Genomic DNA, 27,259 nt, shown 5'->3' on the forward strand with positions numbered 1-27,259 from the left:
TGAAGTTTTCTGTTCGCTCGTTTTAGTTTGATTTATGGCATTTTTGTCTTTCCTCTCTACTTGGTGGAGGTGGGGTACTGTTGTCTAAACAGGCTAGCAAAGAGCCAGGGAACCACCCACCCCGGCACCCCCAGAGGTTGGAGGTTTTTAAGGTTGGGACAAAGTACCCTACTGTACACTTACATTGCTCCTGTCTCCCTCTTTCTGTGCCTCTCTTCTTTTTGTCAATATTCCCTTTTACTCACCCCCTCTCCTGTGGCTGCCCTGCCTGGGCCTCATTGCGAGGAGGCGGCCCTTCTCACTGGAGCCAGGTGCGGGGTAACCCTGCCCTGTCTGAGGGGGTTGTGTCTCAACAGGGAGTTGCATCAGAGGTTTTTGTAGATGCCATAGACCACTCGTCTGATGAGCTGGAAGCTGGTAATTACGTTCCCAGCAAAAGAAGAAAGGAGGATGCAGCCCCGTGTGAAGTCACTGAGGCACCTTCTACAGACTCTGAGCAGGTAGTTTGCACAAATAGCTGCACGGAATGCCTCCCCCAGGGTCTGCATGCCAGTCCAGCCCCTGCATGCGCCAGTCCCTGGTCCCGGCCAGTTGGAGGCTTCTGGGAACAAGCCATCCTCTGCCCCGCTAGATGCTCTGCTGATGTTATCTTTGAGCTTTATGGTGTGTGTCTGCCCTGACCATCCCTTCACCCATCACATCATTTCTTGTGAAACTCTCTCCATGGACATCTGGCTAAACTCTCCTGAGCAAAGCTCCACGGGTAACACAAGTTCTCTTCCTGGCAAAGTGTAAGAGGCTGGGGCTGTGGGCAGCAGGGCCAGCCCAGGCAGGTGGCCTCACACAGCGCTCAGCACGCCTGGGCTGTCATGGAAGACGTGCTCAGTTTGGCCTCTGGTTTCTGGTTCTGACTTTTTCTGTAGCATTTCCAAGAATCACAAGGTTCTTTGACCATATCAAGTGACACTCACTAGTACTTGCAGTGAAAGTGCTTTTGCCTGTGAGGGAAGCAAGGAAGCCTCTTACTGAAGAGAGATGTGTGAAGTCTATCCCCTTCCCCCTTCCAGAGGGTGCTCGCTTTTCTCCATTTGCTCACAGGCACCTGCCCCCTGAGGCTGATACTGGGAGGGGGTGGAGGAGGCTTGGGCTCATGACTGTCGCACTTGGTCAGACAGGAAACATGATGGGGCAGAGGGCTTGTTCACGATGGCCACGGGAATATAGGAACCCCTTGCCTGATCAAGGCCCGGGGCTGCAAGGACAGGCAGGAAGGCAGACCCAGCCGTGCAGAGGGACCTTTCCTGAGGGGAGGCAGGAGGTCTCTGCTACCAGGACGTCTGCTCCCAGTCAGCGGTAGAGTTAGCATAGCTCAAACGGGTTTTGGTTTTGGTTTTGGCTTTTTGGAAGCTGACCAAAAGACATGTTAAAGTCTACCTGAACTATAAATTATGAGAAAGAAGAAAAATGTCTGGGAGGGTCATAGCCAGGAGACATTCTGATGGGGTCACTGGCACTTCCTCAGGGAATAGCAGGGGACATCAGGCAGGAGTGAGCACAGGTGACAATGCTTGTGTGTGGGGACAGGAGTGCCCTAAAGCTCCTGCATGTGACAGTGATGGGTTGTGTGTGTGGTATCTGACCACAGGCTCACCGTGTGGGGAAAATCAGATCCCCCAAAGAGACTGACACTTGAAAACACAGGGGCCCTGGTTCCAGAGCCCCAGGATACCAGAGTCTGTGCACATACAGGTCCCTGGCGTGGGCTGGTGCTATCTGCACACACCCTACACACATCCTCCTGTGTGCTTTAAATCATCTCTAGGTTACTTATAATGCCTAATTCAATGTAAATGCTCTGTGAAAAGTTGTTATACTGTATTTTTAAAAAGTCTTATTTTTATTGCTTTTTACCCAAGTGTTTTCCATCTGTGGTTGGTTGGCTCTGTGGATATGGAGGGCTGAGGGCACGCCAGATTGGTTATGTATTTTAATGTGAAACAGCAGCCTAAAAGTTCTAGAAAATATACATGCATATTCATAAAATTATGTGAACATTCTAAATATCACCCCCCAAAAAGTTACAAATGTTACTATTGCCTTATAAATATTCAGAGATTCTGGGTCAAAGACTGTGAAGGTACAAGCTGGAAGGGGCAGTGGGGGGCACTTGTAGCACGTGGGGGTCGTGACTCTGCTGATTCCTACAGAAACAAGGAAATAAGGCTGCAGTGCCACAGACGGGCTCACCAGAGGGGACGTAGAAGGCAGTGTGCGGAAGAGACGGCAGCAGTGTGGGCATGCGATTCACTCAGCACCCGTCACATAAGTGCACCTGCCGACTGCCCAGGAGGCTCGGCTCTATCTCAGCCAGGTTTCGTGTGTGATTCTAAGAAGAGGTTGGGGCTGGGGCTGTTAGAACATTGGTTACCTTGACTTTCACCTTGTCTAAGAAGGAAACAACCTAGCTTGAGGCTTGATTATATTTGCCACTGGGAATCTGTGGGTTGCAAATGAGTGCAGACCCAGCTCAGACTAGTTGATACTGAAAAGGGAATAGTGTTCAGGTGCCTGGAACAGGTGGGCACAGAGAGGCTTGGTCCAGCTTCTGGACAGCATCTCTCCCTCTGACCTCGGCTGACTCCTTAGCTTCTCCAGCCACTCCCACATGTCCCGTGATGGCATCTTCAGCTGTCCCCTACCTCTGTGCTATTCAGGGAATGTCTCCTCTATGGTTTCTCAGAAGACAGAGGAAGCTTCCCCTCAAATCTTACTGGCTGCCATCCCATCCCCAGCCCAACACTGGCCATGGTGATGGAAGGCAGTGGTGACACAAGCCCACGGGCTGTCCCTGCAGCTGGAGTAGAGCCGACTCTTCTCACCACATAGCTGGGAACAGGAGATTTGGGGACCGCTTTCCAGGGTGGGCCCAAGACCTGCCGTGTGTGGTGACAGTGAGTGCTACATGTGCTGGTCGACTTTCTGAGGCTCTTGACATGCTTTGTTCCCTCTGGCCACCCTCATGATGGCCCTGTGATGTAGGGACACCTGTTATCTCTGTTATACGGGTGGCTCAGGATCCACCATTGCCACCCAGGTAGTGTGGTGTGTTGTGAGCTGGGCCAGGGACTTAGGTGCGTTCTCCCACCCCGGACCCCTGCCGCTGTGCTGCCGTCTCCTGGGGCAAGAGGCTGCTGGCAGGGCAGGGACCCTGCGAGAGCCTCTCCGAGGCTCAGCTGTCTTAGGGTCTTCTCAGCTGAGTGAGGCCGCCTGGTGCCCTCAGTGGAGGTTTGGTCTAACTCTGTCTGTTTACAGACAGTTTTGGGCTTCTCTCCTCTTAGCTGTCTTCGTCGTAGCTGACCAGCCTGTAATTCAGAGGCTGACGCTTGTCCCAACTACACTGTTTTCGGGTGGCGACCTCAGCCCAGACTCCTCCAGTTGCTTTCCCGAGGGAGTGGCTGGTACTGGTGAAGGCCCTGCCGGCTTGGGCTGCCTGAGGGCTCAGCCTCACACATGAGAGGCCTGGAGCTCCAAGGCCCCACATTTGCCAGGAGACCAGTCCAGACCAGGTGCTGGGGCGCCCGCATGCTAGAAGGAGTGCTGGTCAGGTGTGGGGGATGATGTTCCTGGTCTGCGCAGCCTTTGTTATCAGCACACGTCCCAGATCCGCCACTCCCTGGGGCACTGGGAGTTCCAGAGGACTGGGTGGTCAGCTCCCACACTGTGGCCCACTCACCCTTGCCCTTGGTGCCTGGTGTCACCCCACCAGCTCTGAGGACCCAGCCCTGTCTGTGTGGCTGGCCTGTCCCCAGTTCTGACTCCTGGACCGCCTTGGCTCAGCGATGTCCCCTCCCCTTCAGCACCACACACTGGGCCCAGTGCCACTTGTGTTGTCTGCTGACCTTGGCCTCCTGCCCGTCCGTTCCACTCTCTTAACTGCCCTGCCTGGACCCCTGCAGCAGCCGCATCCCACGCTAACCAGCCTTGAGTCCCAGCCTGAGCTCCCACACCCATCAATGGCCCTCAGCTTCGCCGCACCCATCCGGCCCTGGGTCAGGCCTGTCCCATTGGGTTCTGCTGCCACCAGATGCTGCAGGGACTGGGGCTGCTGCCTGTCTGGGGTCAGAGCCATCAGAGCCACCTGCCCCATCACATCCCTGACACTGAGCCCTGCCCGTGCGCCCCCGCCCCCTTCTGTCCCCTTGTTTGACTGCTGTCCTGGTGTCCTCAGCAGTGTTTTCAAACTTGAACTTCCCTCACTTTTAGCCCATTTTGGAATCTGCCCATGTTGGTGGATGAGTCTCCCTGTCTGCACCACAATACGCAAAACGTGCCAGCTGAGGGGTGATATCTACTCCCAGGGACAGGACAGGGGCTCTCAGAGGTGTGGTGGGTTGGTGGCCTTGGGTGTGGGGGCAGGGACGAAGGCCGTGGGTACATGGGGCTGGGGGAGTTACGGGGGCAGTGAGTGCATTTCCTCTGATAACAGAGACGTGGGATCCCTGGGCCTGGGCAGGAAAGGGCAGCGTGTTGCCCCAGCTCGTCTTGCCCTCGGGCCAGCTCAGCCCTGTGCAGCCCTGTGCCCTGCCTCCTCCGGTCCATGGGGTGCTGGCCATCAGCCCAGGGGCTCCTAGGGGGCAGTGACGGGCCCCTGAGTCGCATCTGTCCTCGTCCCCCCACCAGCTGCCGCAGAGGACGTATTGGTCTCTGGCTTCATGTCCACGTGGTTCCAGACAACTTAACCCCAGCGTAGGGTGGACACGGGTCACACCCCAGTGCCTGTCTCCCACAGCCAGGTTTCAGGGGCCTTATAAGTCACCTGTGCACGTAACCATAAGATCTGCATGTGCCCCAGAGCAGTGTCCCTGGGGGCGAGGCCGAGCACCAGTCCTCCTTGGGGCCTGGGGTCCCGCACACTCCTCTCACAAGTTCCACTCCTGATTCTTGAGGGGAGGAGGCTTGCTGCGTGCACCCAGGGCGGGGAGGAGCCCCTCGGCCCTTGTTTGCTGTGCAGCCTCCCCTCTGCCTGCTTCAGCTCGTATATGCTGTGTGCTCACCACACGGCAACATGTCCTTCTGTGCAGGTGCCGAGCTCTGCTCTGGTGGGGCCGTGTGCCCCGCAGAGTGTGGGCACTGGTCTCCCAGTTCTATCCTCTTCATTTCTTAATGTCATTCTTTCTCATGAAGAAATTGCAGATATGATACATGTGAGGTGACTTGGTGGAGCTAAGTTTGATGTACTTGAGAAACTGAGGAGAAAATTGGAGGAAGCCTTGGCTGGAGAGCAGTAATCCAAGAAGTGAAATGTGTGTCTTTCTTTCTGTGTAGAGCAAAAAGAAGAGGAGGAGGAACAGGAAAAAGAGAAACGCTGGGAGCGCTTCCCCAGAGCTGGACTCCCTGTCCCTCTCTCCTTCCATCCTCCAGAGTCTGAATTCGCTTTCAAATCCTGAGTCCCAGGACACAGTCCTACCCCAAAGCCAACTTCAGCAGGGTGGGACCGGCCAGCCCAGCCAGCCCCTGGGCACAGGCGAGGCTCCGCTGGAGGTTGATAGCCCCTTCTTGCCGGTGCACGGGGAAATTGGTAACAGCACCCTGCGGGATCAGTCTGCTGGAGGACCAGGAGCAGGGTCAGGAGGCTCGGCTCAGGGCGGCCCCCCAGCCCATGTCCAGGTGGAAGGCAAGGACCAGGACTCTGCCATCCCCTCTGGGGCACCCCAGGAAGGGGCTGGTCCCACCACTTCGGCTTGTGAAGGCCACCCTGGGGCTAAAGATGCTGCCCCCGAGCTTCTGTTCCCTGAGTCAGAAGGGGACAGCTCTGAGCCCAAGATGGAACCGCAGACCGCCAGGCAGCAGGCAGAGACCCCAGCCTCTGGGGTGAGTAGTCGGGGAGTGGTGGCACCTCACGCCCTCGACAGCTGTGCTGTTTTGTGCAGCTTCAATGTGGCTTCCCCATCTGGGGGGGTCCTCGGGGACTTGCTCCCAGGGTGGGGCTTTGGGGCCTGCACCAGGCACTGACCCGCCCTGTCCTTTGGCTTATGATACACGCAGACCCATCAGCTGTGAGTTTAAGTCTCTCTGGCCCATCTAGTCACCTTGGCTCTGATGCTTTGGGGTCTTCACTCCTTTTAGGCAATTAAAGCTACAGCTGGGCTGGATGATTTGGTTAAAGGGTCCAGGAAGGAAATGAAAGATAAGACTTCGAAATCAGAGCCGCTAACAGCCACTCCTGCCTCCAGAAGACACGGCCAGGTGAGCTGTCCTTCTTCCTCCCACTGCACCTGTAGTCCCTCCTGCCCAGCGAGTATGTGTCAGGTGTGAGGGGCGCAGCATGAAGCAGGTGAAGCCCCAGCTGCATGGGGCTCACAGTCTGGAGAAGAGAAAGACCAAAACCCCAGGCAGGCAGTGAGAGATGGTACGAGCGGAGGGGTGTGGGGCAGGGACGGGGTGGCACCGGAGATGGTCCTGGTAGCCAGCGAGGCTGGGCAAGGCCCCCCCAAGAAAGGCATGAGGGTTGAGCCACAGAGATGTCTGGGACATGTTCAAGGAAAGGCCCTGGGGTGGGCTATGGTGGCCTGTTCCAGGGCAGCAAGGAAGCTGCACCCCCACCACCACCAAAGGAGTGAGCAGTGGGGAGACTGTGGATGAGGCTGGAGACAGGCAGCCTCGGTGGCTGCGATCAGTGGCACTGGAAGGTCCTGAGCAGGGAAGGGATGTGGCCACTCTGCCGCTGTGAGAAGCATCAGCTGTTGGGTGGGGCCATTGTGGAAGCTGCCTTAAAAGGCCAGGGCTTGCTTATCTTCTCCAGGAAGTAGAAACCAAGGACAAGACTGTCGTTACTGGTGAGAAAGCTGGTGAGAAGGAGAGAGGGCAAGGGGATGACCCGAAGAAGTCAGATGGGAACAACAGAAGCTATGCGGCCGCTGTGAAAAAGGAGAAGGAGCAAAGGAACCGGACAGCTGGCGCCCAGGAAGAGAAGGCGAGGTGCAGTGTTGCCCAGCGGGGAGCTGGGAGGCTGAGGGCAGGTGCTGGCAAGCCCAGGCTGCCCGTTGGGGCCTTCAGCTGTGGGAGAGAGAGAACTGCCCGGGAGGGGGTGGGGGAGGAGGGTTACCTGTCCACCTCCTGTTTCCTCGGATTCCTCGGAGTCCCAGGAGTCCCAGTGCTGCAGGGAGCCCGGGAGAGGCTGTCGCCACCCAGACTCCTGCAGGTTCCCTTGTGCTGTCTCTAGCACTTCAGAAATGGGGTGGGATTGGCCACTTTCTTCTTCCTCCATTTTAGAGGGACAGAGAGAGGACCCACGGGGTAGGCAGTAGGAGATGTGGACCTGATTCCAGGGTGTGTTCACCCACCAAAACAAAACAAAACGAGGCTCCTCTGGGCGCCCACGTGTGCACTCGGATGGGCAGAGTTTGCTATAATCACACTTCCTTTCTGGCTGTCCCCAGCCTGCCAAGCCCTGGAGAGGACGTCATGGTGTACTTCCACGCCATCCTCTCCCCGCACTTCACCTTCAACCCCGACCGCCACAAGTTATTCATCAAGGGCGGGAAGGAGTTCGGGCAGCCGGAGTGGAACAGGGTCGTCTGTGAGCTGCACTGTACCAGGTGTGTCCCCAGGAAGTGTCCAGGCTGTGGCCTGTAGTGAAACAATGACTTTTGTCATGTACGTTGATGATATTCTTAGACTTTTGCAGGATGCCTGTTTCAGTCAAACCTCCCTGGCCACTCCTTTCTGTGCTGTATTTTGTCACAGCCCTGTTTTCCTGGCTTGTGTCTGGAAACCACGTCCTGTCCTAGAAGTGTCCTCTTGGCCGCGTGGATGTGCTTCTCTGGGTCTGCACTCGAGGCTGACATTCCCAGTGTAGGATTTTTGTATAACTGGCTGTACTCTGTTTATTCGCAGAGACTTAGGTGACTATGGCTGTCTTGTGGAAGGCAGTGCTGTCCTTTCCAAGCAGTACCTGGACAGACCCATCCCTTACAAGTACGTCTTCTATAATGCTGAGAAGGGCGACAAGGCCGCCTCACAGTACGAGTTCATCTACAAGCGTCCGCAGAAGGCCGACCACGTCAACCGCTGCCTGTGCATCAAGGCCTCGCTCCTGGGCTACGGAGGTGAGTGTGGTGGCTGGGTCTGCGGGGGACAGACTTCACCTCATCCTGCATGTTCTCTCTGCTCCCCAGTGTCCAGTGACACCTTGACTTTGGAGTCAGTTAAAGACAAGTTGGCCTCTCTATTCAGCTCCCCATGATTTATCCACTCACTTGCAGGAGGAAACTGGAAGGGAGAGGGGAAAAAATGAAGCCAGAGGGAGGGCTGGACTGGGGCACAACAGTAGGGGGCCGGCGAGCAAGGTCACCAGACATTTGGGGCAGACACCTCCTGGGGCCTGGTGCCCTGTGCACCTCTTGTTCAACCGCTCATCTGCTGACCCCTGTCGGCGGGGAGCCCTGAGCTATGGCCTCTGCCCTCCTCACACCTCTCTTGGGTGCTCCACCTGCAAACTCTGGATGTTTTGGTTGACCTGGACGCTAGCTTTGCCTCCAGCTTGGGATGTTGGGTGCTGCCCCAGGCCACCTGCACAGTGGCCTGGAGATAGAAGGAAGTAAGCTGTAGAGACCTATCCTCTCCCTCATTGCCCGGTGTCCAGTGCCCAGTGTCTTGAGAACGGCTGTTTTGTTTTGTCTATTTGTTTAGTTGTTTTAGGAAGACCCAGAGAAGTGTAGATTTAGTCCCTTTGATTCTGCCTTGGACAAAGACAGACGTCCTGATAACTTTTTATAGAACGTTGTTTTTTCTTTCTTTTGCAAATATAATTTTTAATAGCTAGATCTCATACTCTGAGAAATTAAGAGAATAGGCATTAATCCAATAATCCCGTAAATAAATATGGAATTTCTGCCGTGATAAATTCAGGAGAAGCTTGCCTGGCAGGGGTGACTGAGTCCAGAGCTAAACAGTCTCAGTCTTACAGGGTGGGGCGGGGCTGAGGGGTTGGGCCTGCCAGGAAAACAGCAGTGGGTGCAGGGTGGCGCAGGCCCCGGGAGGCTCTGTGGACACTTGACTTTCCAACTGACTTTCTCTTGTCTCTGTGTGACCATGTGGCGTCTGGTCACCTTGCTGACCTCTTTTGCTTATTAATGACTTTATAGAAAGTTGGCCTCACTGGGTATTGTAGGGACTATATGCATACTCTTCGCACCTAATCCTAAATTCAGCCGTGAATTCAGCCCTTGCCCTATGGGGGGTACTGTGTCCAGGACTGTCCTTTATGGGGTGTGTGTCCCTGTTTCTAGGACAGAGCAAAGCAGCTTGCATACCAGCTAAGGAGCTGGGACAGTGCCCGCTGCGAGCAGGTGGCGGTTTCATGTAGCATGTGTGAGCCCTGTTTGTGTTCAGGCCCTCCTTCACCACGTATGCGGCACCACAGAGCTGGGGTCTCCTGTCGGGGGTGGGGGTCAGCGGGGCCCTGTGCTCTGGCATCGGTCCCCAGTTCTTCGGTTTTCCTTCCCTTTCTTCCTCAGTGGTGCATCTGCTCCGTGTTTCTGCTGGTCACGGTCAGCCTTGTAGGCCCGCGTCGAGACCTTGATGACCATAGGTGTGATACTGTTCTTTCTGTCCCTGTCAGACTGGCATCAGTACGATGACATAATTTGTATGCGGCCTCCTGGGAGAATGCAGAAATTGATGGACTATATAACAGACGGGACTAAGAAGCAGCTGGTGCAGGGGAGGCAGATTGCAGCAGCCGTCATGCTGGACAGCATCTTCAGCATCCTGCAGGCCTGGGACGCCGTCAACCTGAGCAGCTTCTTCACCCAGCTGCAACAGTTCTTCTTTGTCGTGCAGAAGCCCATGATTTACGAAGGACACGCACAGCCCTGGAGCTCTCTGCCCTACGGGGAACAGGAGGTACCAGGCTTCCTGTGTGTTGCCAGCGGCCCCACCCTCTGCATAGGCCGTGCCCCTTGACTGCTGGTGTCTGGATGGGCCTGTGACCCCTGGGCCTGGGTGGGGCAGGCCACCCTGTCTGTCCCTTTCCTCCTGGCGCTGGCTGCCCCCCCACCCGTGTTCCTTCCTCCCGTGTTCCTCCCTCTCCTGACTGCACATCTGAGCCCTTAGCATCACTCCTGAGTCATCCCTGGCCTCAGGGCCTAGTGGACAGAGAGTGGAGCACTTTCACCTATGCTGTCGTGTGACCCAGGAGGTCTTGAGGCCCTGGAGCCCCTTTGGAGGTGACAGTTGAACCCTCTTCAGTATCACGTGTCCCCCTGGCAGTACCCCCTCGGCGGGGTCTCTACACTGCGAGGCTTACAGTGGTGCAGCAGGGAGGAAGGGGCGCCCAGCTGTCCACAGAGCCCACCCTGCCCCTCGGGGGTCCCCAGCCAGCTGCTGTGCCACAAATGGCCGGCGACACTGATGGGTGGCCCTAGACCCCTCCAGCAGACTCAGCCCCCAGCTTCATGCATCTTCCTTTTCTCCTGGGACCAGGCGAAGATCGACCTGTGGGCATACTTGAGAAAGCAAATGGAGCCATTTCTGTGCAAAAACAGTGGGGACTCTCTGCCTAGAGACCAGCCAGTGAGGAGCAAGCTCAGAATGGGCCTCATCGTGCTTTTCTCAGTGGAAAAGTTCAGCCTCCCCTTGTCAGAGAGTGATCAGACCCTGCTGTGTTACTTGCTTGTCCCGGAGGCCAGTTCACCAGGCGACCTTCACGCTGACCTAAGCCAGATCCTGGGGACGTCTCAGAGGTACTGTCAGTTCTTTTGTCAAAAGATTTAATGGCAATTTATAGTGATTTTATCTGATTACAAAAATAAGTGCTTGACCTAGAATGGCTGGTTACCAGGAAGAAATAAAAGCACCCGTATCTTCACCACTGTGTCCTCCAGCCTTCTTGGTGGCACATACAGCATTTTTTTTTTTTTTTGTAGAGACAAGGTGTCACTTTATGGCCCTCGGTAGAGTGCCGTGGCCTCACACAGCTCACAGCAACCTCCAACTCCTGGGCTTAAGCGATTCTCTTGCCTCAGCCTCCCGAGTAGCTGGGACCACAGGCGCCCGCCACAACGCCCGGCTATTTTTTGGTGCAGTTTGGCCAGGGCGGGGCTTGAACCCGTCACCCTCGGTATATGGGGCCGGCGCCTTACCAACTGAGCCACAGGTGCCGCCCACACATATAGCATTTTTAATTTTATTATAATCTACATTCTGTTGAGTACCCTGCTTTGTAAGAGCAGTGCGGGCACTCTCCCACAGCAGTGACCAGGCGATGGCCTTGGGCTTGCTAGGGAGACCTGCTTAGCCCCTTCTGAGCTCTGATGGTCACAGGGTCTGTCTGTGGCTGTGTTGATTTGAAATAGAGTGACATCAGGTAGATTATTACTAAGACATCTGACTCTTGGTTTCTAGACTACAGACATCCAGCTCAACGCCACTCATTTTGAAAGAGGAGGAGTGGTGGCAAGGTACTGCCCAGTGGCTGCAAGGCAGTGGGGAGTGTCTGTATTTTGTGGCTTTAGGAAATGCACACATGTTGTCTAGGGCTCACTCCGTGTGTTTAGAGAGTCACCCCACCTGGTGACCCCAGGAAGTTTGCCGTGTGTTTAAATTTGCCACTCCAGGTGGCCTGGATTCAGATGCCAGCTCTGCTGTGCAGGACGGTAGGGTCGTGACTCCCCCTGTAACTCGGCTCCTTGGCCTTCCGGCCTCCGTTGGGAGCTTGAGTGAGGGCCCACGGAGGGCCAGACGCACTGGGGGCGGGGCCAAGGGAAGCCACTTCTCCTTGGGGCCATCAGACCTGCCAGGCGGCCCCAGCTCACTGTGGGGCCCTCGTTCCCCTCAGGTGGCGTGAGTACCTGGTGAACCTGTGCCGCAGGCACATCGACAGTCAGGAGTACCACTGGCTGGGTGTCCTGCCTGTTCTGCACTACTGTGTGCAGCCGTCCCCAAAGGGAAAGGACTCCAGCACTCAGCCTGAGGACACCTGGGCAGCCCTTGAAGGAATCTCCTTCTCGCAGTTTCGGGAGAAGACAAAGGACAGGTAAGTTGCTGCACCGCACTTGCGCACACCAGTCTGGCAGTGGGGGCCGCGCCGTACTGCCAGAGCCGGTGGGCAGTCCTGCTTCTAATGACAGACGTGATGTAAGTGTCTGTTAGTATCGTAAAACCTGACAGCTACACAGAAGAAGGGAGATGACCTGCAACCCCGGAGGTGGTCATGGTGCTCACACTGTGGCCTGCAGGTATTCTGGACTCGTCCAAACCTGGACATGTGGGTGTTTTATATGCTGCAAGGAACAAGAACGAGTGATTGCTACCGATCCCATTTTACAACCTGCTTACTCCACCCAACAGTTTCTGTGAACTTTTATGCCACTAAACATGCCCCTGCCTGTTACGGGAACCCCTGCCTGGTGCTCCGTCCAGAGGACACTCCGGCTCTTATTACTGGGCATCTGGATTGTTTCTGTGACTCTGTTCTGAAAGCATCCTTATATTCTCCCTGTTCAATATTCCTTCAAGAATTTATCTTGAAGGAATATTGAACAGGGTATAACTTCAGGTATAACTTCTAGGTCAGAGGCTTTGAATAAATTCTTGAATTTATCTTGAAGGAATATTGAACAGGGTATAACTTCAGGTATAACTTCTAGGTCAGAGGCTTTGAAATAGTAAGCAATTCACACCTTTGCCTAATGCCAGTTTATGGGAGAACAGTGGCCACATACAGGATCCACATACAGGCCAAAGTGAGGACCTCACCCTTTATCATAAGGAAACGTTATTGGAAAAAGTCTTTGGGCTTGGCGCCTGTGGCTCAGGTGGCTAAGGCGCCAGCCACATACACCAGAGCTGGCGGATTCGAATCCAGCCTAGCCTGCCAAACAACAATGATGGGTACAACCAAAAAATAGCCCGGCATTGTGGCGGGCGCCTGTGGTCCCAGCTACTTGGGAGGCGGAGGCGAGAAAGCCCAGGAGTTGGCGGTTGCTGTGAGCTGTGATGCCACGGCACTCTACCCAGGGTGACAGCTTGAGGCTCTGTCTCAAAAAAAAAGAAGGAAAAGCTCTTTGGGGAAACTCAGTCTTTGTGGGGTGGAAGGCAGGTGTCAGATGTATATTTAAGCATATAATTTAGTTACTCTTTAAAAACTCAATATAAATCATTATAAAATTACATTATATTTAATAATATATTCATTCAGTTAATTTTTTCTTACTCTGGCATTTTACCAATTTCAAACTCCTTGCCAGTAGAGGTGTTTCCAAAGAATGATAGTTTATTCAGCAACATTGAAAATGAGCCCTTTTTTCAGGGCTGGAGCTTGAGGTTACTCCCTCTACTTGAGAGATGACTTGGGGAACAAGCCCTGAACTAGCTAGAGATACAATATAAATCGATCCTCTGGGAGCTGTGTGTCTCATTAAAAACCAGTGACATTCTTCATATGGTAGGAAAAAATATCCTAAAATTGGTATGGACCTACAAAAGATACTAACAAAGTCCTTAGCAAAAGTGACCAGGTGGGACTTACACTGTACGGCCGGTGGTATTGGCTCATGCCCACTGTGCTCTCCCTTGGGGTGGCAGCTGCAAGAGACGAGACCGTGTCTGCTGCTGTCCCCAGCAGGCTCACTCAGCTTCCACTCACACAAAAGCAAGCTGAGAGAACTTCATCAGTTCTTTTTTTTTTTTTTTTTGTAGAGACAGAGTCTCACTTTATGGCCCTCGGTAGAGTGCCGTGGCCTCACACAGCTCACAGCAACCTCCAACTCCTGGGCTTAGGCGATTCTCTTGCCTCAGCCTCCTGAGTAGCTGGGACTACAGGCGCCCGCCACAACGCCCGGCTATTTTTTTGGTTGCAGTTTGGCCGGGGCCGGATTTGAACCCACCATCCTCGGCATATGGGGCTGGCGCCTTACCGACTGAGCCACAGGCGCTGCCCAATCAGTTCTTTAAAAAAAAATTAATGTAAAAGGGAACCTGAACTGTGGTGACACAGCTGGGGCAGCCCTCCGCTTGGTAGCAGTGGCAGGGACAATCCTCCACATGGTGGCAGTGGCAGGCACAGCCCTCCGCATAGTGGCAGGGGCAGGGACAATCCTCCACGTGGTGGCAGGGGCAGGGACAATCCTCCACGTGATGGCAGGGGCAGGGACAGTCCTCCACGTGGTGGCAGGGGCAGGGACAGTCCTCCGCGTGGTGGCAGGGGCAGGGACAGTCCTCCGCGTGGTGGCAGGGGCAGGGACAGTCCTCCACGTGGTGGCAGGGGCAGGGACAATCCTCCGCGTGGTAGCAGTGCAGGGATAATCCTCCACGTGGTGGCAGGGGCAGGGACAATCCTCCACATGGTGGCAGTGGCAGGGACAATCCTCCATGTGGTGGCAGTGGCAGGCACAGCCCTCCACATAGTGGCAGGGGCAGGGACAATCCTCCACGTGGTGGCAGGGGCAGGGACAATCCTCCACGTGGTGGCAGTGACAGGGACAATCCTCCATGTGGTGGCAGTGGCAGGCACAGCCCTCTGCATAGTGGCAGGGGCAGGGACAATCCTCTACGTGGTGGCAGGGGCAGGGACAGTCCTCCACGTGGTGGCAGGGGCAGGGACAGTCCTCCACGTGGTGGCAGGGGCAGGGACCGTCCTCCACGTGGAGGCAGGGGCAGGGACAATCCTCCACATGGTGGCAGTGGCGGGAGCAGCCCTCCACGTGGTGGCAGGGGCAGGGACAATCCTCCACGTGGTGGCAGTGGCAGGGACAATCCTCCACGTGGTGGCAGTGACAGGGACAATCCTCTGTGTGGTGGCAGTGGCAGGGACAATCCTCCACGTGGTGGCAGTGGCAGGCACAGCCCTCCGCATGGTGGCAGGGGCAGGGACAATCCTCCGCGTGGTGGCAGGGGCAGGGACAGTCCTCCACGTGGTGGCAGGGGCAGGGACAGTCCTCCACGTGGTGGCAGGGGCAGGGACCGTCCTCCACGTGGAGGCAGGGGCAGGGACAATCCTCCACATGGTGGCAGTGGCGGGAGCAGCCCTCCACGTGGTGGCAGGGGCAGGGACAATCCTCCACGTGGTGGCAGGGGCAGGGACAATCCTCTGCGTGGTGGCAGGGGCAGGGAGGCTGACTCAGCTGACATTCTGTGTGCCTGGTCTACTGGCCTGAGGTTGTTCTGAAGGGACTGAGAGGAGATGTTGGAGGTTTGGTTCCCCACCAGCCACCCAGCACAAACCAGGGGTCTGAGGACCTTTGCACTGTCCCAAGATCTGAGTGGGACGGACTTTGGAAGGGCATGTAGCATTCAATCATATGTGTGACAGAAACTGGTAAGCAGGAAGCTGTGTACTCAGAGACATGTGTGCTTGTCATTTGAAGACACGTGGTGCCACCCAGCTGCCCAAGGCATAGCCCTGTGGAAGCTGCCAGCGTCTTAGTGGGTTTGATGCTCCTCCCATAAGAACTGCGTGAAGCCTTCTCACCAGTGGCAGCCCTACAAGGATCCCTAGGAAGACACAGAGTTTCTTTCTTTCTTCTCTTTTCTTTCTTTTTTTTTTTTGAGACAGAATCTCACTATGTCACCCTCGGTAGAATGCTGTGGTGTCACAGCTCACAGCAACCTCCAACTCTTGGGCTTAAGAGATCCTCTGGCCTCAACCTGTCAAGTAGCTGGGATTACAGGCGCCACAATGCCTGGCTATTTTTTTTGAGATGGAGTCTCGCTCTTGCTCAGGCTGGTCTTGAACCTGTGAGCTAAGGCAATCTGCCCACCTCTGCCTCCCAGAGTGCTAGGATTACGGTCGTGAGCCACCGTGCCCCGCCTTGTTCTTGTTTTTTGAGACAGAGTCTCACTTTGATGCTCTCAGTAGGGTGCCATGATGTCATAGCTCACAGCAACCTCAAATTCTTGGGCTCATGAGATCCTCCTGCCTCAGCCTCCCGAGTAGCTAGGACTACAGGTGCCCGCCACAATGCCCAGCTAGTTTTCTTCTTTTTAGTAGAGATGGGGTCTCACTTTTGCTCAGGCAGGTCTTAACTCCTGAGCTCAAGCTATCCACCTGCCTTGGCCTCCCAGAGTGTTGGAATCACAGACGTGACCCACCGCGTCCAGCCCACTAAACTCACTTATATCGTTTTATCCTGGAAACTCATCAATGATTCATCAAAAGGCCTAATTCTTTTTTCTTTTTTCTTAAGTTTTTTTTCTTCTTTCTCAATATTTATTTATTTATTTAATTAGTATTATTATTTTTTTTTTTTGCAGTTTTTGGCTGGGGCTGGGTTTGAACCTGCTACCTCCAGCATATGGGGCCAGCACCCTACTCCTTGAGCCACAGGTGCCACCATAAAAGGCCTAATTCTTGGTGAACTCAATTTTTATTGTGTAATATGTGCATGACATACGTTTTGCCACGTTGACCCCTTCTCAGTGTGCTGTGGTGGCGCTGGGTGCATCCCGTGTTGGGCAGCCATCACTGGCTTATTCCCTCACTGTGATGTCATGAGGCTCGTTTGTCCTGGTGAGTTCTCCGCGCTTGGCCTACTTCTCGTTTGGTTCACTACTCATTTTTGTTTCCCCTGAGGCATTTACATCGTTTTTGAAGTCTAGACTTTTTAGAGCGTTTGGCACTGTCTTCATTTGCCTTGACTCTGCTTCACTGATCTCATCAAGCCCCATCTCTGTCGGCGTCCCCCACACAGGCATATAGCGCTTCAGTACATGGAAGGGAAGAAGCACCTGCTGGGTGTGGACGAGCACCTCTTCCGGTCATGGTTCAGCCTGCTCCCCCTGAGAAACCTGGCTTCCTACATGGAGACCTTCACTGAATACCTGAGTCTCGTTCCAGCTCACATCCTGGACTGTTTTCTGGGGACTTCCTATAGGCTACGAGGGCTTCGGGAAATCTCGCAACAAAACCTGGAGGTGTGTCATCTGGAACAGACTTGGCAGAAGCAGATTGAAAATGAAACATCAAAGGCTGTGATTTTCCTTTTCTGAAAAGTAGTCAGGGTGAAGCATCAAGAAACAACAGAATTGGGGGAGATCCTTACTGGTCAGCAGTGAACGTTGATTTCCTTTAGTTGATGGTTCCAGTAAATGCAGAGCAAGAACTTGGCCTTGTGTTTTTATACTAATGAGGACGGGGTCAGAGGTGATTGTGAGTGTGATAAACTCACTGTCTTTCCTTTCACATTTTTTGGCTGGAGAAATGGTAGAATTTTAAATTTTGAGTTTTATTTGAGAAAAATACAAATTAGTATGTGAGCACTTTAAAATTTGGAGACAAAAAGAATTTGTATTTTATTTATGTTGGTTTTTGTCCCAGTTGCTTGACACCGGCAACGACAGTAGTGTTGTGATGAATCTTGTTTCCTATTTCTGTTTCCTTCCCCACCCTAGGACGTGGAGAACATCTTACAAGTGCTGCTGCACCTGCTGGACTGTTACCACTCCAGGTGAGTGCGGGAGCAGAGCACCCCCTTCCCTCAGGGGTCTGGGGCTTCCCCAGACTGGCTTTCAGAACAGGAAGGCAGTAAGTCGGTATACGGCCCACTTCTCTTTTTGAGTTATTAATGTAGTCATCTGATTTTTTTTTTTTAATGGGATATAATAGATATTAGCTGCTAAGATTTTGGTTTATTTGCTTCTCAATGAATGTCATCACACTGCATGCCCATGTTTGTGTGCTGTGTTTAACATTTAGTCTTCAGGGGTTTTTTTGCAGAATATGCAAAGCTTAAAGTAAAAATCACAGGTAGCTTTACATTATTATCGGAGCTCGTTTGCCTCTGCGAATGTGCGTGTCCTCTGACACCCGGAGGCGGAGTAGACAGATGCAGAACAACAGAGCGGATAGGTGCGTGATGGGTGTCTGGTCCTCAGGGCACGGCCAGCACCCCTCACCTGGATTCCCGGGCGTTCAGGAGGGAGGTGGGAGTGCCACATCTTCAGAGATGTCAGGCACCTGCGGCTCCAGGGCCCCTGACCCTGCATCCCAGACTCACCAGCAAGTGCTTTCTCAGGCTGGCCAACCCGCCTCTGATCCACCCGCCTCCCCCAGCTCCATCCCCGTCAGGTGGGAAGCAGGATGCCTAGTCCCCGGATCCCCAGAGTCGGGAGGAATGCCACACACACTGCCCGCTCTTCTGCCGTGTCTTTTTCTTTCTCCCCCCGTTTTCTCTCTGAATATTTTAAAATTTTTATGTAGGTTTTAATGTTTCGTAATATATATCCCTCGCTTATTTTCAAATAAGGGAATGAACTTAGAAATACCTTAGCTTGCTCATGTTAGAGGCAAAACAAAAAGACGTAGTTTCCGTTTCGTCTTAGTTGCAGGCTAACGACTGATGGAGGTTTTCCAGAGGTTAATCCTCCTGTGGCTGTTTTAAAGGGAAGGGACTGGTATCAGTGCTGGGCCCTGTCTTCTCATTTCTCCTAAATCTCTTCAGTGGCTTCTCTTAACTTTTCTCGGGTAGGATCCCCGAGGAGGCCTTGCTGCAGTCCTACCCGGCCGTGTGCCTCAGACTCCACGCAGCCGTCTGCAGCCTCGCAAAGGACCCGAAGCTCTACGCGCTGCCTGCCTTGTCGGCCAAGGTCGTCTGCAGAGTTCTGACACTTCAGCCTCTGATGGTAAGTGGGATTGGTACACATTGTATCGTACCCAGCACAGGTATGGAATTTCAAGCAGCCTCAATTTACAGAGAAGAGAGACTTAGTTGTAGGAAGGCTGGAAGGAAAGCCATTGGCTGGTTTAGCTGCCCCACGCGTCTCAGGTACATGCTTGATGCAGGCTGGGTTCCGTGTGCTGAGGGAACCTCGGATCTGCACTCCTGCCTCTTTGGGCACTCGTGAGAGGGAGAGAAGGAGGGAGTTAATGTGCAGCCCTCAGATGGCTGTGCAGAGGGGCGACCTGGGTTCAGGGAAGGGGCTGGGTTCAGGGAAGGCCTCGCTCACAATCCCCCTGTTCACAGTGAAGTGTGGGGGTCACATTCCTCCCAACACATATGTGCAGCGTGGCCTTGCCCTCTGAGGCCTCTTTACGCTATGACTTGGCTACCGTAGCTGGGTGTGCAAGGCATTGCTGTCCCCGGGCTGCAGGAGGGTCCAGCTGCTCTGTACCCCCCCGCCCCCAAGGACCCCTCTCTGATCTCCACTGCCAGAGGTCACGTTCTGTGCCTGCCGTGCCGCACACGAGTCCTGCCTCAAATCTGTCTCTGTATCAGTAGCTCCTCCTTTCTCGTCTGAGCAGCGTTGGTCCCCTCAGGTCGTAAGTGTCATTGTGAAAGTGATGTAGGATTTCAGATTTAGACTGACCATTTGTTTCTCCATCTCACTGCAAGTCAGAACTGTGACTTTAGTGACAGAAAACAAATCTATGTTTTGGCCATTCCTTTCAGTTTTTCTACTTAATTTTATTTTATTTTTTATAAGATAATCAAGGAAATTATTGTCAGAAGGAATAAAGGAATTATTATTTAATTAATAGACCATAAAAGTATTAATCAGAGGGTGCAATTACATAGAATGAATCTTTAAAGTTTTTCTGCTTTAAAATACCACCCTTTAATAATAAATATTACTAGGAAGACAATCAGTTTCTCCTGGAATAGGTTCTACTTAAACCATCACAGGCAGGTACCAACTTCCAAATACACTGTATCTGAGACACTTGTTAGTTATTTACAGCATAGTTTCTGCAGAAATATGTATCTTTTTTTTTTTTTTTAGAGACAGAGTCTCACTATGTCGCCCTCGGTAGAGTGCTGTGGCATCACAGCTCACAGCAACCTCAAACTCCTGGGCTCAAGTGATTCTCTTATCTCAGCTTCCCAAGTAGCTGGGACTACAGGCGCTTGCCACAACCCCCGGCTAGTTTTTCTATTTTTTGTAGAGATGGGGGTCTCATTCCTGCTCATGTTGGTCTTGAACTCCTGAGCTCAGGCGATCCACCTGCCTCGTCCTCCTAGGTGCTGGGATTACAGGCCTGAGCTCCTGCACAGTGTGGAGGAAGCACCTTCAGTGCAGTTCAGGATCTGAGATTAGTCTGCTCCACACTGCAGTCACCATGCTCCAACTGTACCATAAAAACAAAGAAAAACCTTTGCAATCCTAAAATTAAACAAAGCAAAAATAATATGACACGTGTTCAGACACTTTCTGAGGCTGCCGTCAGGGCCCTGGTGCTGCTGGTGCACTTGATGAAAACAGTGTGCACCCACAGCCTCTGGGCTCCTCGCCCTCACCGCTGTGGCCCTCCTGCCCCAGCCCTGTGCTGGGTGCAGTGGACACAGGATGGGAGGTAGGTGGGGCTGGGGCCGTGGTTTGACTTAGTTCTCTGCAAGGGTGAGGCCTGAGGGACAGGCACCATGCTGAGACTTTCGGATTGTTCTAGAAGGTGTGGTGCCATTTGAGGACTGTTCTGTCTTCAGTTGAGATCCATCCGTGTGTCCTGCATGCTTGTCCCTGTGCTCTGGGCAGTGGCCATGTGGGAGGGACACACACACACAGGCCTGGCCAGAAGCCCACCTCTCAAAAGCACTTTAAGCATCGCCCCTGCCCCACCCTTCCCTCTGCCCCTTGAGAATCCTCCTGTATTTTCCCGTCCTGCCTGCATTTGCTGTGGTCAGCGCTCACATGCGTCTCAGTGCCTGCCTAGAGACGGATCGTGTCTCCCACTCTCAGTCAGCTCCTTGTAGCTGGAGCCGCATCTCCTTGGCCTCCGCCAGAGCGTCCAGGGTCCACCGGCAGGTCCGGTTACTGGGTTCTATTTCCATAAGCAGCACACTAATAGCTTGCGGGCTCCTCCCAGGACTGGGGGCCTGGCGCCTGAGTTGTAGTTGTTTATGGTAAATGTGCTTCTGGTGTGGAAAGGGGGAGGGAGGAAGGAAATGAGGGTGGAGGGAGGCATCATTAGAGCCTGGGCCCCAGGGAAGAGGGCTGCCGCGTGGGGGGTGCAAAGCCAGGCAGCAACAGGAGGGGACTTCGGTTTGTGTCACTGAGCAGCCTGTGCTGAGGGTGTGACCCTCCCCACTCTGCCTCCTCAGGTTGAAGCCTGTTGCCGGGCAGAGTCTGCCTGGGCTCTCATTTTTCTCCTGTATCACCCACATTCAGGGTGAGCCCTCAAAGTACTGGGGAGATGAAAGTGCTTTTGAAAGGTGGCTCTGACGAGCCCTGCACGGCCCTGCCCCGTGGCGACACCCTGAGTGCCCACTGTGAATGCTGGAGGAGATGTGCAGGTGCGGGGCTCCGAGAAACCTCCGAGTGGCAACGCAGAGGCGACTCAGCTCCCTCTCTTGTGTTTGACAGGACACAGGACTGGGAAACGAAACTGGGAAGAATTCAGTCAAAATCGTCTTCCAGGAGACTCTTAATGCCACTAGAACTTGGCTTCAAGAAACTTTTAAAAAGAACATTTTCCAGAGTACATATTATTCATCTGTCTCATTCACTTATTCCGAGGAAATTGAGGTAAGTTTTGCTGAAGGCTTTGAGTAGGAATGTGATGTGACCGTGAGTGGTCATGACCTTGTTGTCATGAGAGTCTGGCTGCAGGCTGGCAGCCAGGGGCCTGCTGTCAGCCTTTCCTGTGCCTTGGTCCCTAGTGTGTAGAATGGGGACACTCCTGTGCACCTGGCAGGTGCTCCTTGGGTGGACGAGGGGTATCAGGTGCAGATGCCGCCACACTGCTGCCTGGTGCCCTGGGGGGAGGCAGGACGATGGCCTGTGCCAGGAGAGAGATACTAAGGCAGTTGTGTGCAGGGAGGGTGCATCTTTGTAGGGAGGTCATGGGTTAGGCTTATAACACCAGAAATGAAAGAGGAAGATAAAAGGATGAGCCATTTGAGGTGACATTGGGCAAAGCCATGTCTGAATATGAGGAAAGAAGAAAGCAAGGCTGTGCTGTGATGAGCGGCCCCTGTAGGTCACTGTGTGTGACCAGTGGCTCCTGCAGGTCACTGCGTGTGACCCCAGCTCTTGTAGATCACTGTGAGTGTGATAAGCGGCTCCATACTCTTGGCCTCTCACAGCACCCTCCTGGGGCCTTGACCAGCACCTGTGGCTCTCAGTTCACTCCCAGCCTTTCTCTGTCTCCCGGTGAGATCCAGGCCTTTCATCAGTGCTGATTGTCTCTCAAGATAGAAAGTTGGAAATTTTAACTCGGACTTTCTGTGAGATGAAGTCCTGCTCTGTCGTGGGCTGGATGTTGTGATCGTAGCTCACTGCAGCCTCGAACTCCTGCAGTTACAATGGTTAAAATGAAAAAAATTAAAACGTAATTAAACACCTACTGAGGTCGATGCTGTTGTTATCTCAAGTGTTGTACAGGGGGAGCCTGAGTTTGGGGAGATGCGGGCGCCCCGCTGTTGGAAGCCCAGGTTCTTTCTCCCTGACCGCACGACTGGGTCTCACGGCCTGCAAGGCTCCCTGAGGCACCAACATCCCCAGTTAATAGGAGCAGCAGCGTGGAGGTGCAGAGAACTGGCTGGCCTTGCACTATAAAATGTACATTTTCATAAGGTTCAAACTCATCCTGTTCCTGCCAAAAATATTTTAGCCTGAATCAAATCTTGGAAAAGTTATGAGACGCATCAGGTTGAGAGACAGAAATAGCTGGTCTGAACTTTTCAAAATTGTCAACATCATAAAAGAAGAAAGGCCAGGGGATTCTTCTGGAAAAGAGAGGTGATAACTAAGTGCAGCACGTGTCTGCCAGGTGGACCCAGTCGGGACACAGGAGGACCCTGGAGGAACGTGGTGGGGACACCTGGAGCATCCTCTCCCTGCCAGTCGTCCTCCCCAGGCTAACTGCCCTGAGTATGGTGCTTGTCCCACAGCAGGGGGCAGATGGCTGCAGTGAAGTGCTGTGGTGTCTGCAGCTGACCCTCGGTGGTTTGGCAGAGATCACGCTCGTTTATGAGAAGAACTGGGTGGTGGTGGGGAGCAGCTGTGTTCAACGTTAACTTGGGGCTGTAGTTGACAGGACATAGGTGTCATTGAGCTATTCTTGCAAACTTTTCATAAGTTTAAAGTTTTCAAAAATAAAACATCGGAAAGAAATGCTTTTCGGAGTAAAAAGCAGTTCTGCAGTGGGAAGGGCGGGTGTGGCAGGCCCAGCTGAGCTGCCAGGACTCGCCACCAGTGCAGCTCACCGGTGGCAAAGATGGGGCCCAGGTGTCCCTGTCGTCCTCCCTCTGTCGTCGGTGGTCTTTTTCTCCTTACAGGTTCACACTGTGGCATTCAGTTGTCACAGTGGTTGTGACTTGTGTATGGGTTTTCCAGGTCTGGAGGCAGCTGGTGGAGATAAACTTCCCTGTGGAGTATGGCTGGAAGGAGTCCTTGCTGGGAGACTTGGAAGGGCGGCTCAAACAGGTACCAAAAGTTGGGGGACACTGTTTTCAGGGAGTGAAGGAAAGGTGGATTCCACCACCCATTGTGGGCATCTGAGCCCTCCTGTGTGGGCTTCAGAACGAGCCCGCATTTCTGTTTGTGACCCCAGAGGACATTCCCAAGTTCTACTGTGATATCGCAGAGAAGAACAGGACTTTCCACCATGGGACCCCCGGGCACATGTGGGATCAAGCCCGGCCACATACAGTGGCTCTGAGGATTGTGGCTGACAGCAGCCTCCCAAAGACAGAGAAGTGGGTTGAGGCCTGAATGAAGACCTGCAACCCTAGGAAAATTAGTTTTTCATGAAAGTTTTGCCTATAACTGTTAAGTGGATTTTTTAGGAAAATAAAAGCCTGGAAAGTGGCTTCTTTCTCCAAGTGGACCTGTTTCTGTGAGCTGCTGTGCCAGGTCCTTTTTCTGCAGAGATGGAACAGAGGCTCTGAATTTTAGCCTTGCCAGTCCAGTGGTGTGGGTGGGGAGGACATGCGTAGTGCGGGGCACAGAGGTTAAAATCGTGGGAAAATGGTAAAATGGCAGGGCACTCACCTGCAGAGTCCCAGAGCCCGGCACCTGCAACTTTTCCCCTTCCACTTCTGCAGGAGCGGCCCTTCTCCCAGATCTCTGCCTATTGCAGCTCGCGCTGGGATGCCGGAGGCCTGGAGGACAGCGTGACCAAGTGCTTCGAGAAGTGTGTCATTGAAGCCGTGAGCTCAGCGTGTCAGGTGACCACCTTCTCCTACTTGGGAACCCTGTTGGGGTCCACAGCTATGCTCTGTCATTGGTCAGACTCTGAGAATGGAAGTGGGCATCCCCTCCCCCGAGTGGGGTAATTGTGTTGAAACCAGGGCTCTCTACTGGCTCCCCCAAATGCCAGCTTCCTGCTGCTGAGCCTGGTGCAGTCACAGCCAAGTCTGCGGCCTCCTCCAAGGCCCGTTGTGGTCACGGCTCCAGACGCTGACAAAACATTCACAGGAGGAAAATGGGTGGCGCTGAAAAGATTCTATCAATTTATTTAGTTTTTCTCTGCAGTGTGGGAAGAGATTCTTTCTACTGCCTGGAAGAAGCCGTCTCCTACCCAGTATTCCCTGTGGGTCTCGGCTTCCTTACTCGAGTCTCCTAACTGGACACCTGCAGCCCTAGCCAGGCACCAGCCTCAGTGCAGTGGGAGAGCTCATGGAGAGGTTATGGAGAGGTCATTCTCTTCCAGGGACCAAAGAGTTCTATTTTTTTTAAGTGACTAACAATTTTCCTTTTTTGTTAAGCACTTATTGAGATATTGTTCATAGACTATAAAGTTCACATATTGAAAGTTGTAATTCAACTAGTTCTGGTACATATTCACAGATATGTACAGCTATCCCACAGTCAATTGTAGAACATTTTTTTTTTTTTTTGTAGAGACAGAGTCTCACTTTATGGCCCTCGGTAGAGGGCCGTGGCCTCACACAGCTCACAGCAACCTCCAACCCCTGGGCTTAAGCGATTCTCCTGCCTCAGCCTCCCGAGCAGCTGGGACTACAGGCGCCCGCCACAACGCCCGGCTATTTTTTGGTTGCAGTTTGGCCGGGGCCGGGTTTGAACCCGCCACCCTCGGTATATGGGGCCGGCACCTTACCGACTGAGCCACAGGCGCCGCCCCAATTGTAGAACATTTTATCACTGCAGAAAGAAGCCCCGAACCCTTTAGCTATCATCCTGGACCCTCCCGCGCCAGCCCTGGGCAGCCACTAAGCTACTTTCTGTCTCTTTAGCTTTCTCTGTTTGGGACCATCGCAGCACGGAGTCACACAGTGTGTGCCTTTGTACGCGGCTCAGTTAACTGAGTGTGATGTCTTACGAATCCACCCACACTATGGCAGGTGGCAGGGCAGGTCCAGTGCTCCTTGGCTAAAATACTTGGGACCAGAAGACTTCGGGACTACAGATGTTTATTAATTTTGAAATGTTTGCATATTCACAATGAGATATTTTGGGGATGGGCAAATTTTACACATGAAACAAATTTCATGTTAAATGCTTATGTGTGGAACTTTCTACTTGCGGCATCATGTCAGTGCTCCAAAATTTGGGATTTTGGGGCATTTTGGAATTTGGATTTCCAGATTAGGGATACTTAACCTGTTCTTCCTTTCTGTTTGTGGCTCAGTGCTGTCCGGTTGTCTGGCTGTGTCACACTGTTTATCTGCTTGTCCACTGAGGGACAGCTGGGTCATTTCTTCTTTTGGCGAGCATAACTGTGCCACTGGAACATTAGTAGACCAGTTTATACGTGGACACGTTTCCATCTGTTGGGTGTATCCTGAGGAGTGGAATTGCTGTTCTGTGTTTTTTTGTTTTTTGGGTTTTTTTGAGGCCTCATCTACTAATAGAGATAGTTTTGCCCCTTCCATTCCCACCTTAATGCCTTTTTCATTCTCTGGCCTAACTGTCCTGGCTAGACCTCCAGTACAATGTTGAAAAGAAGTGGCAGAGGTGGGCATGCTTGTCTTGTTCATGACCCCTTAGGGGAAGCTTTCGCTCCTTCGCCACCGTATGTGGTGTTAGCTGTGGGTTTTTCATGGGTGCTTCTTATCAGGTTGAGGAAGTTCTTTTTTATTTCCAGTTTGTTGAGTGTATTTTATCATAAAGGGGAGTTGAATTTTGTCAGATACTTTTTCTGTGTCTATTGATCATAGATTTTATTCTATTGATATTAACTGATATTTGATGTTAAGTCAACTTCTCTGGAATAAATTCTTCTTGGTTATAATGTATCCTTTTTTATGTATTTCTGAATGAGATTTTATTTTATCTTTTTAAAATGTCAGGAAGTAACTATTATACATTAGCCCTGTGTTTCTGGCTAATCAATGAAATTTTTGGCAGAACTTTAGACCTAAAGAAGAAAAATTTTTCTTTCTTGGTAGAGAATCAGAAAGAGTTATAATGTATGTGTTGTTTGTGGGCAGTTCTTTAAAAGAGTTACAGTTTAAGAACATAAAATATATGATGTTTTATAGAGCCAAGCAGAGGGGCTCATGCCTGTAATCCCAGCACTCTGGGAGGCCGAGGTGGGTGGATCACCTGAGTTTAGGAGTTCGAGCAAGAGGGAGACCCCATCTCTACTAAAAATCAGCCGTCGAAAGTGGGGCCAAAGTCAGAACCCCACCTCCGATCTTCTTTGTTCTTTTGGGGGAGATATTTCATTGAGCTTCTGCAAAAGCCCAGCCACCTCCATTCATGAATTAAACATGTGTTTTTGTTTATATATTCTTTCATGACTATAAATTTATCCATAGCTGTAAAAAAATAAAAATAGAAAAACTGGTAGTTGTGTGAGCCTGTAATCTCAACTACTTGGGAGACTGAGACAGGAGGATCACTTGAGTCCAAGAGTTTGAGGTTGCTGTGAGCTGGGACACCACGGCACGCTACCGAGGGTGACAGAGAAAGACTGTGTCTCAACAAAAACCAACATATATGGCTCGGTGCCTGTAGCACAGTGGTTACGGCGTGGTGGGTTCAAAACCAGCCCGGGCCAGCTAAACAACAATGACAACTGCAACAAAAAGTAGCCGGGTGTTGTGGCAGGTACCTGTAGTCCCAGCTACTCGGGAGGCTGAGGCAAGAGAATTGCTTAAGCTCAAGAGTTTGAGGTTGCTGTGAGCTGTGATGCCACGGCACTCTACCGAGGGCGACATAGTGAGACTCTGTCTCAAAACAAAACAAAACAAAACAAAAACCCAATATATGTGTATATATAAGATGTAGTAAAGGTTTATTCATTTGTGGTGTTTTTTAATAACATGACAGTCCCAGAAAATTTAGAAACTGGCCAGAAGTGTTGACAGAGTGGAGAATGTGACTGTGTGACCGTGGACTCATTGGTGCTGGTTGT

At 52.6% G+C, this 27,259-nt stretch overlaps 2 protein-coding genes across 7 annotated transcripts in view; both read left to right on the forward strand.

Moving 5' to 3' along the window:
- Positions 1-27,259, forward strand: part of RNF213 (ring finger protein 213) — a 120,767-nt gene that overhangs the window by 23,957 nt on the left and 69,551 nt on the right. For 4 of the 6 annotated variants that reach the window (XM_053570645.1, XM_053570644.1, XM_053570646.1 and 1 more), the window contains exons 4-18: positions 357-500; positions 5,326-5,871; positions 6,127-6,246; positions 6,803-6,978; positions 7,440-7,598; positions 7,897-8,108; positions 9,623-9,906; positions 10,486-10,745; positions 11,840-12,037; positions 16,692-16,914; positions 17,392-17,447; positions 18,468-18,621; positions 21,298-21,459; positions 23,272-23,361; positions 23,982-24,104. In XM_053570645.1, coding sequence (XP_053426620.1) covers positions 357-500; positions 5,326-5,871; positions 6,127-6,246; positions 6,803-6,978; positions 7,440-7,598; positions 7,897-8,108; positions 9,623-9,906; positions 10,486-10,745; positions 11,840-12,037; positions 16,692-16,914; positions 17,392-17,447; positions 18,468-18,621; positions 21,298-21,459; positions 23,272-23,361; positions 23,982-24,104 — 2,907 coding nt within the window. The remainder of the gene's footprint in view (positions 1-356; positions 501-5,325; positions 5,872-6,126; positions 6,247-6,802; positions 6,979-7,439; positions 7,599-7,896; positions 8,109-9,622; positions 9,907-10,485; positions 10,746-11,839; positions 12,038-16,691; positions 16,915-17,391; positions 17,448-18,467; positions 18,622-21,297; positions 21,460-23,271; positions 23,362-23,981; positions 24,105-27,259) is intronic. The other 2 variants (XM_053570647.1, XM_053570648.1) reach the window with 1 other exon arrangement.
- On the forward strand, positions 12,047-15,556 carry LOC128570979 (uncharacterized). The gene is made up of 2 exons (XM_053570653.1): positions 12,047-12,208; positions 14,087-15,556. The coding sequence occupies exon 2, from the start codon at positions 14,346-14,348 to the stop codon at positions 15,156-15,158; it is 813 nt and encodes a 270-aa protein (XP_053426628.1). The 5' UTR covers positions 12,047-12,208; positions 14,087-14,345; the 3' UTR covers positions 15,159-15,556.

Source organism: Nycticebus coucang, chromosome 18 (genome assembly GCF_027406575.1).
Source record: "Nycticebus coucang isolate mNycCou1 chromosome 18, mNycCou1.pri, whole genome shotgun sequence".
Classification (NCBI taxonomy): domain Eukaryota; kingdom Metazoa; phylum Chordata; class Mammalia; order Primates; family Lorisidae; genus Nycticebus; species Nycticebus coucang.

Coding starts and splice junctions, on each gene's coding strand:
- LOC128570979 (XM_053570653.1), top strand. CDS start 14,346: ATGGTGGCAGTGGCAGGGACAATCCTCCATGTGGTGGCAGTGGCAGGC.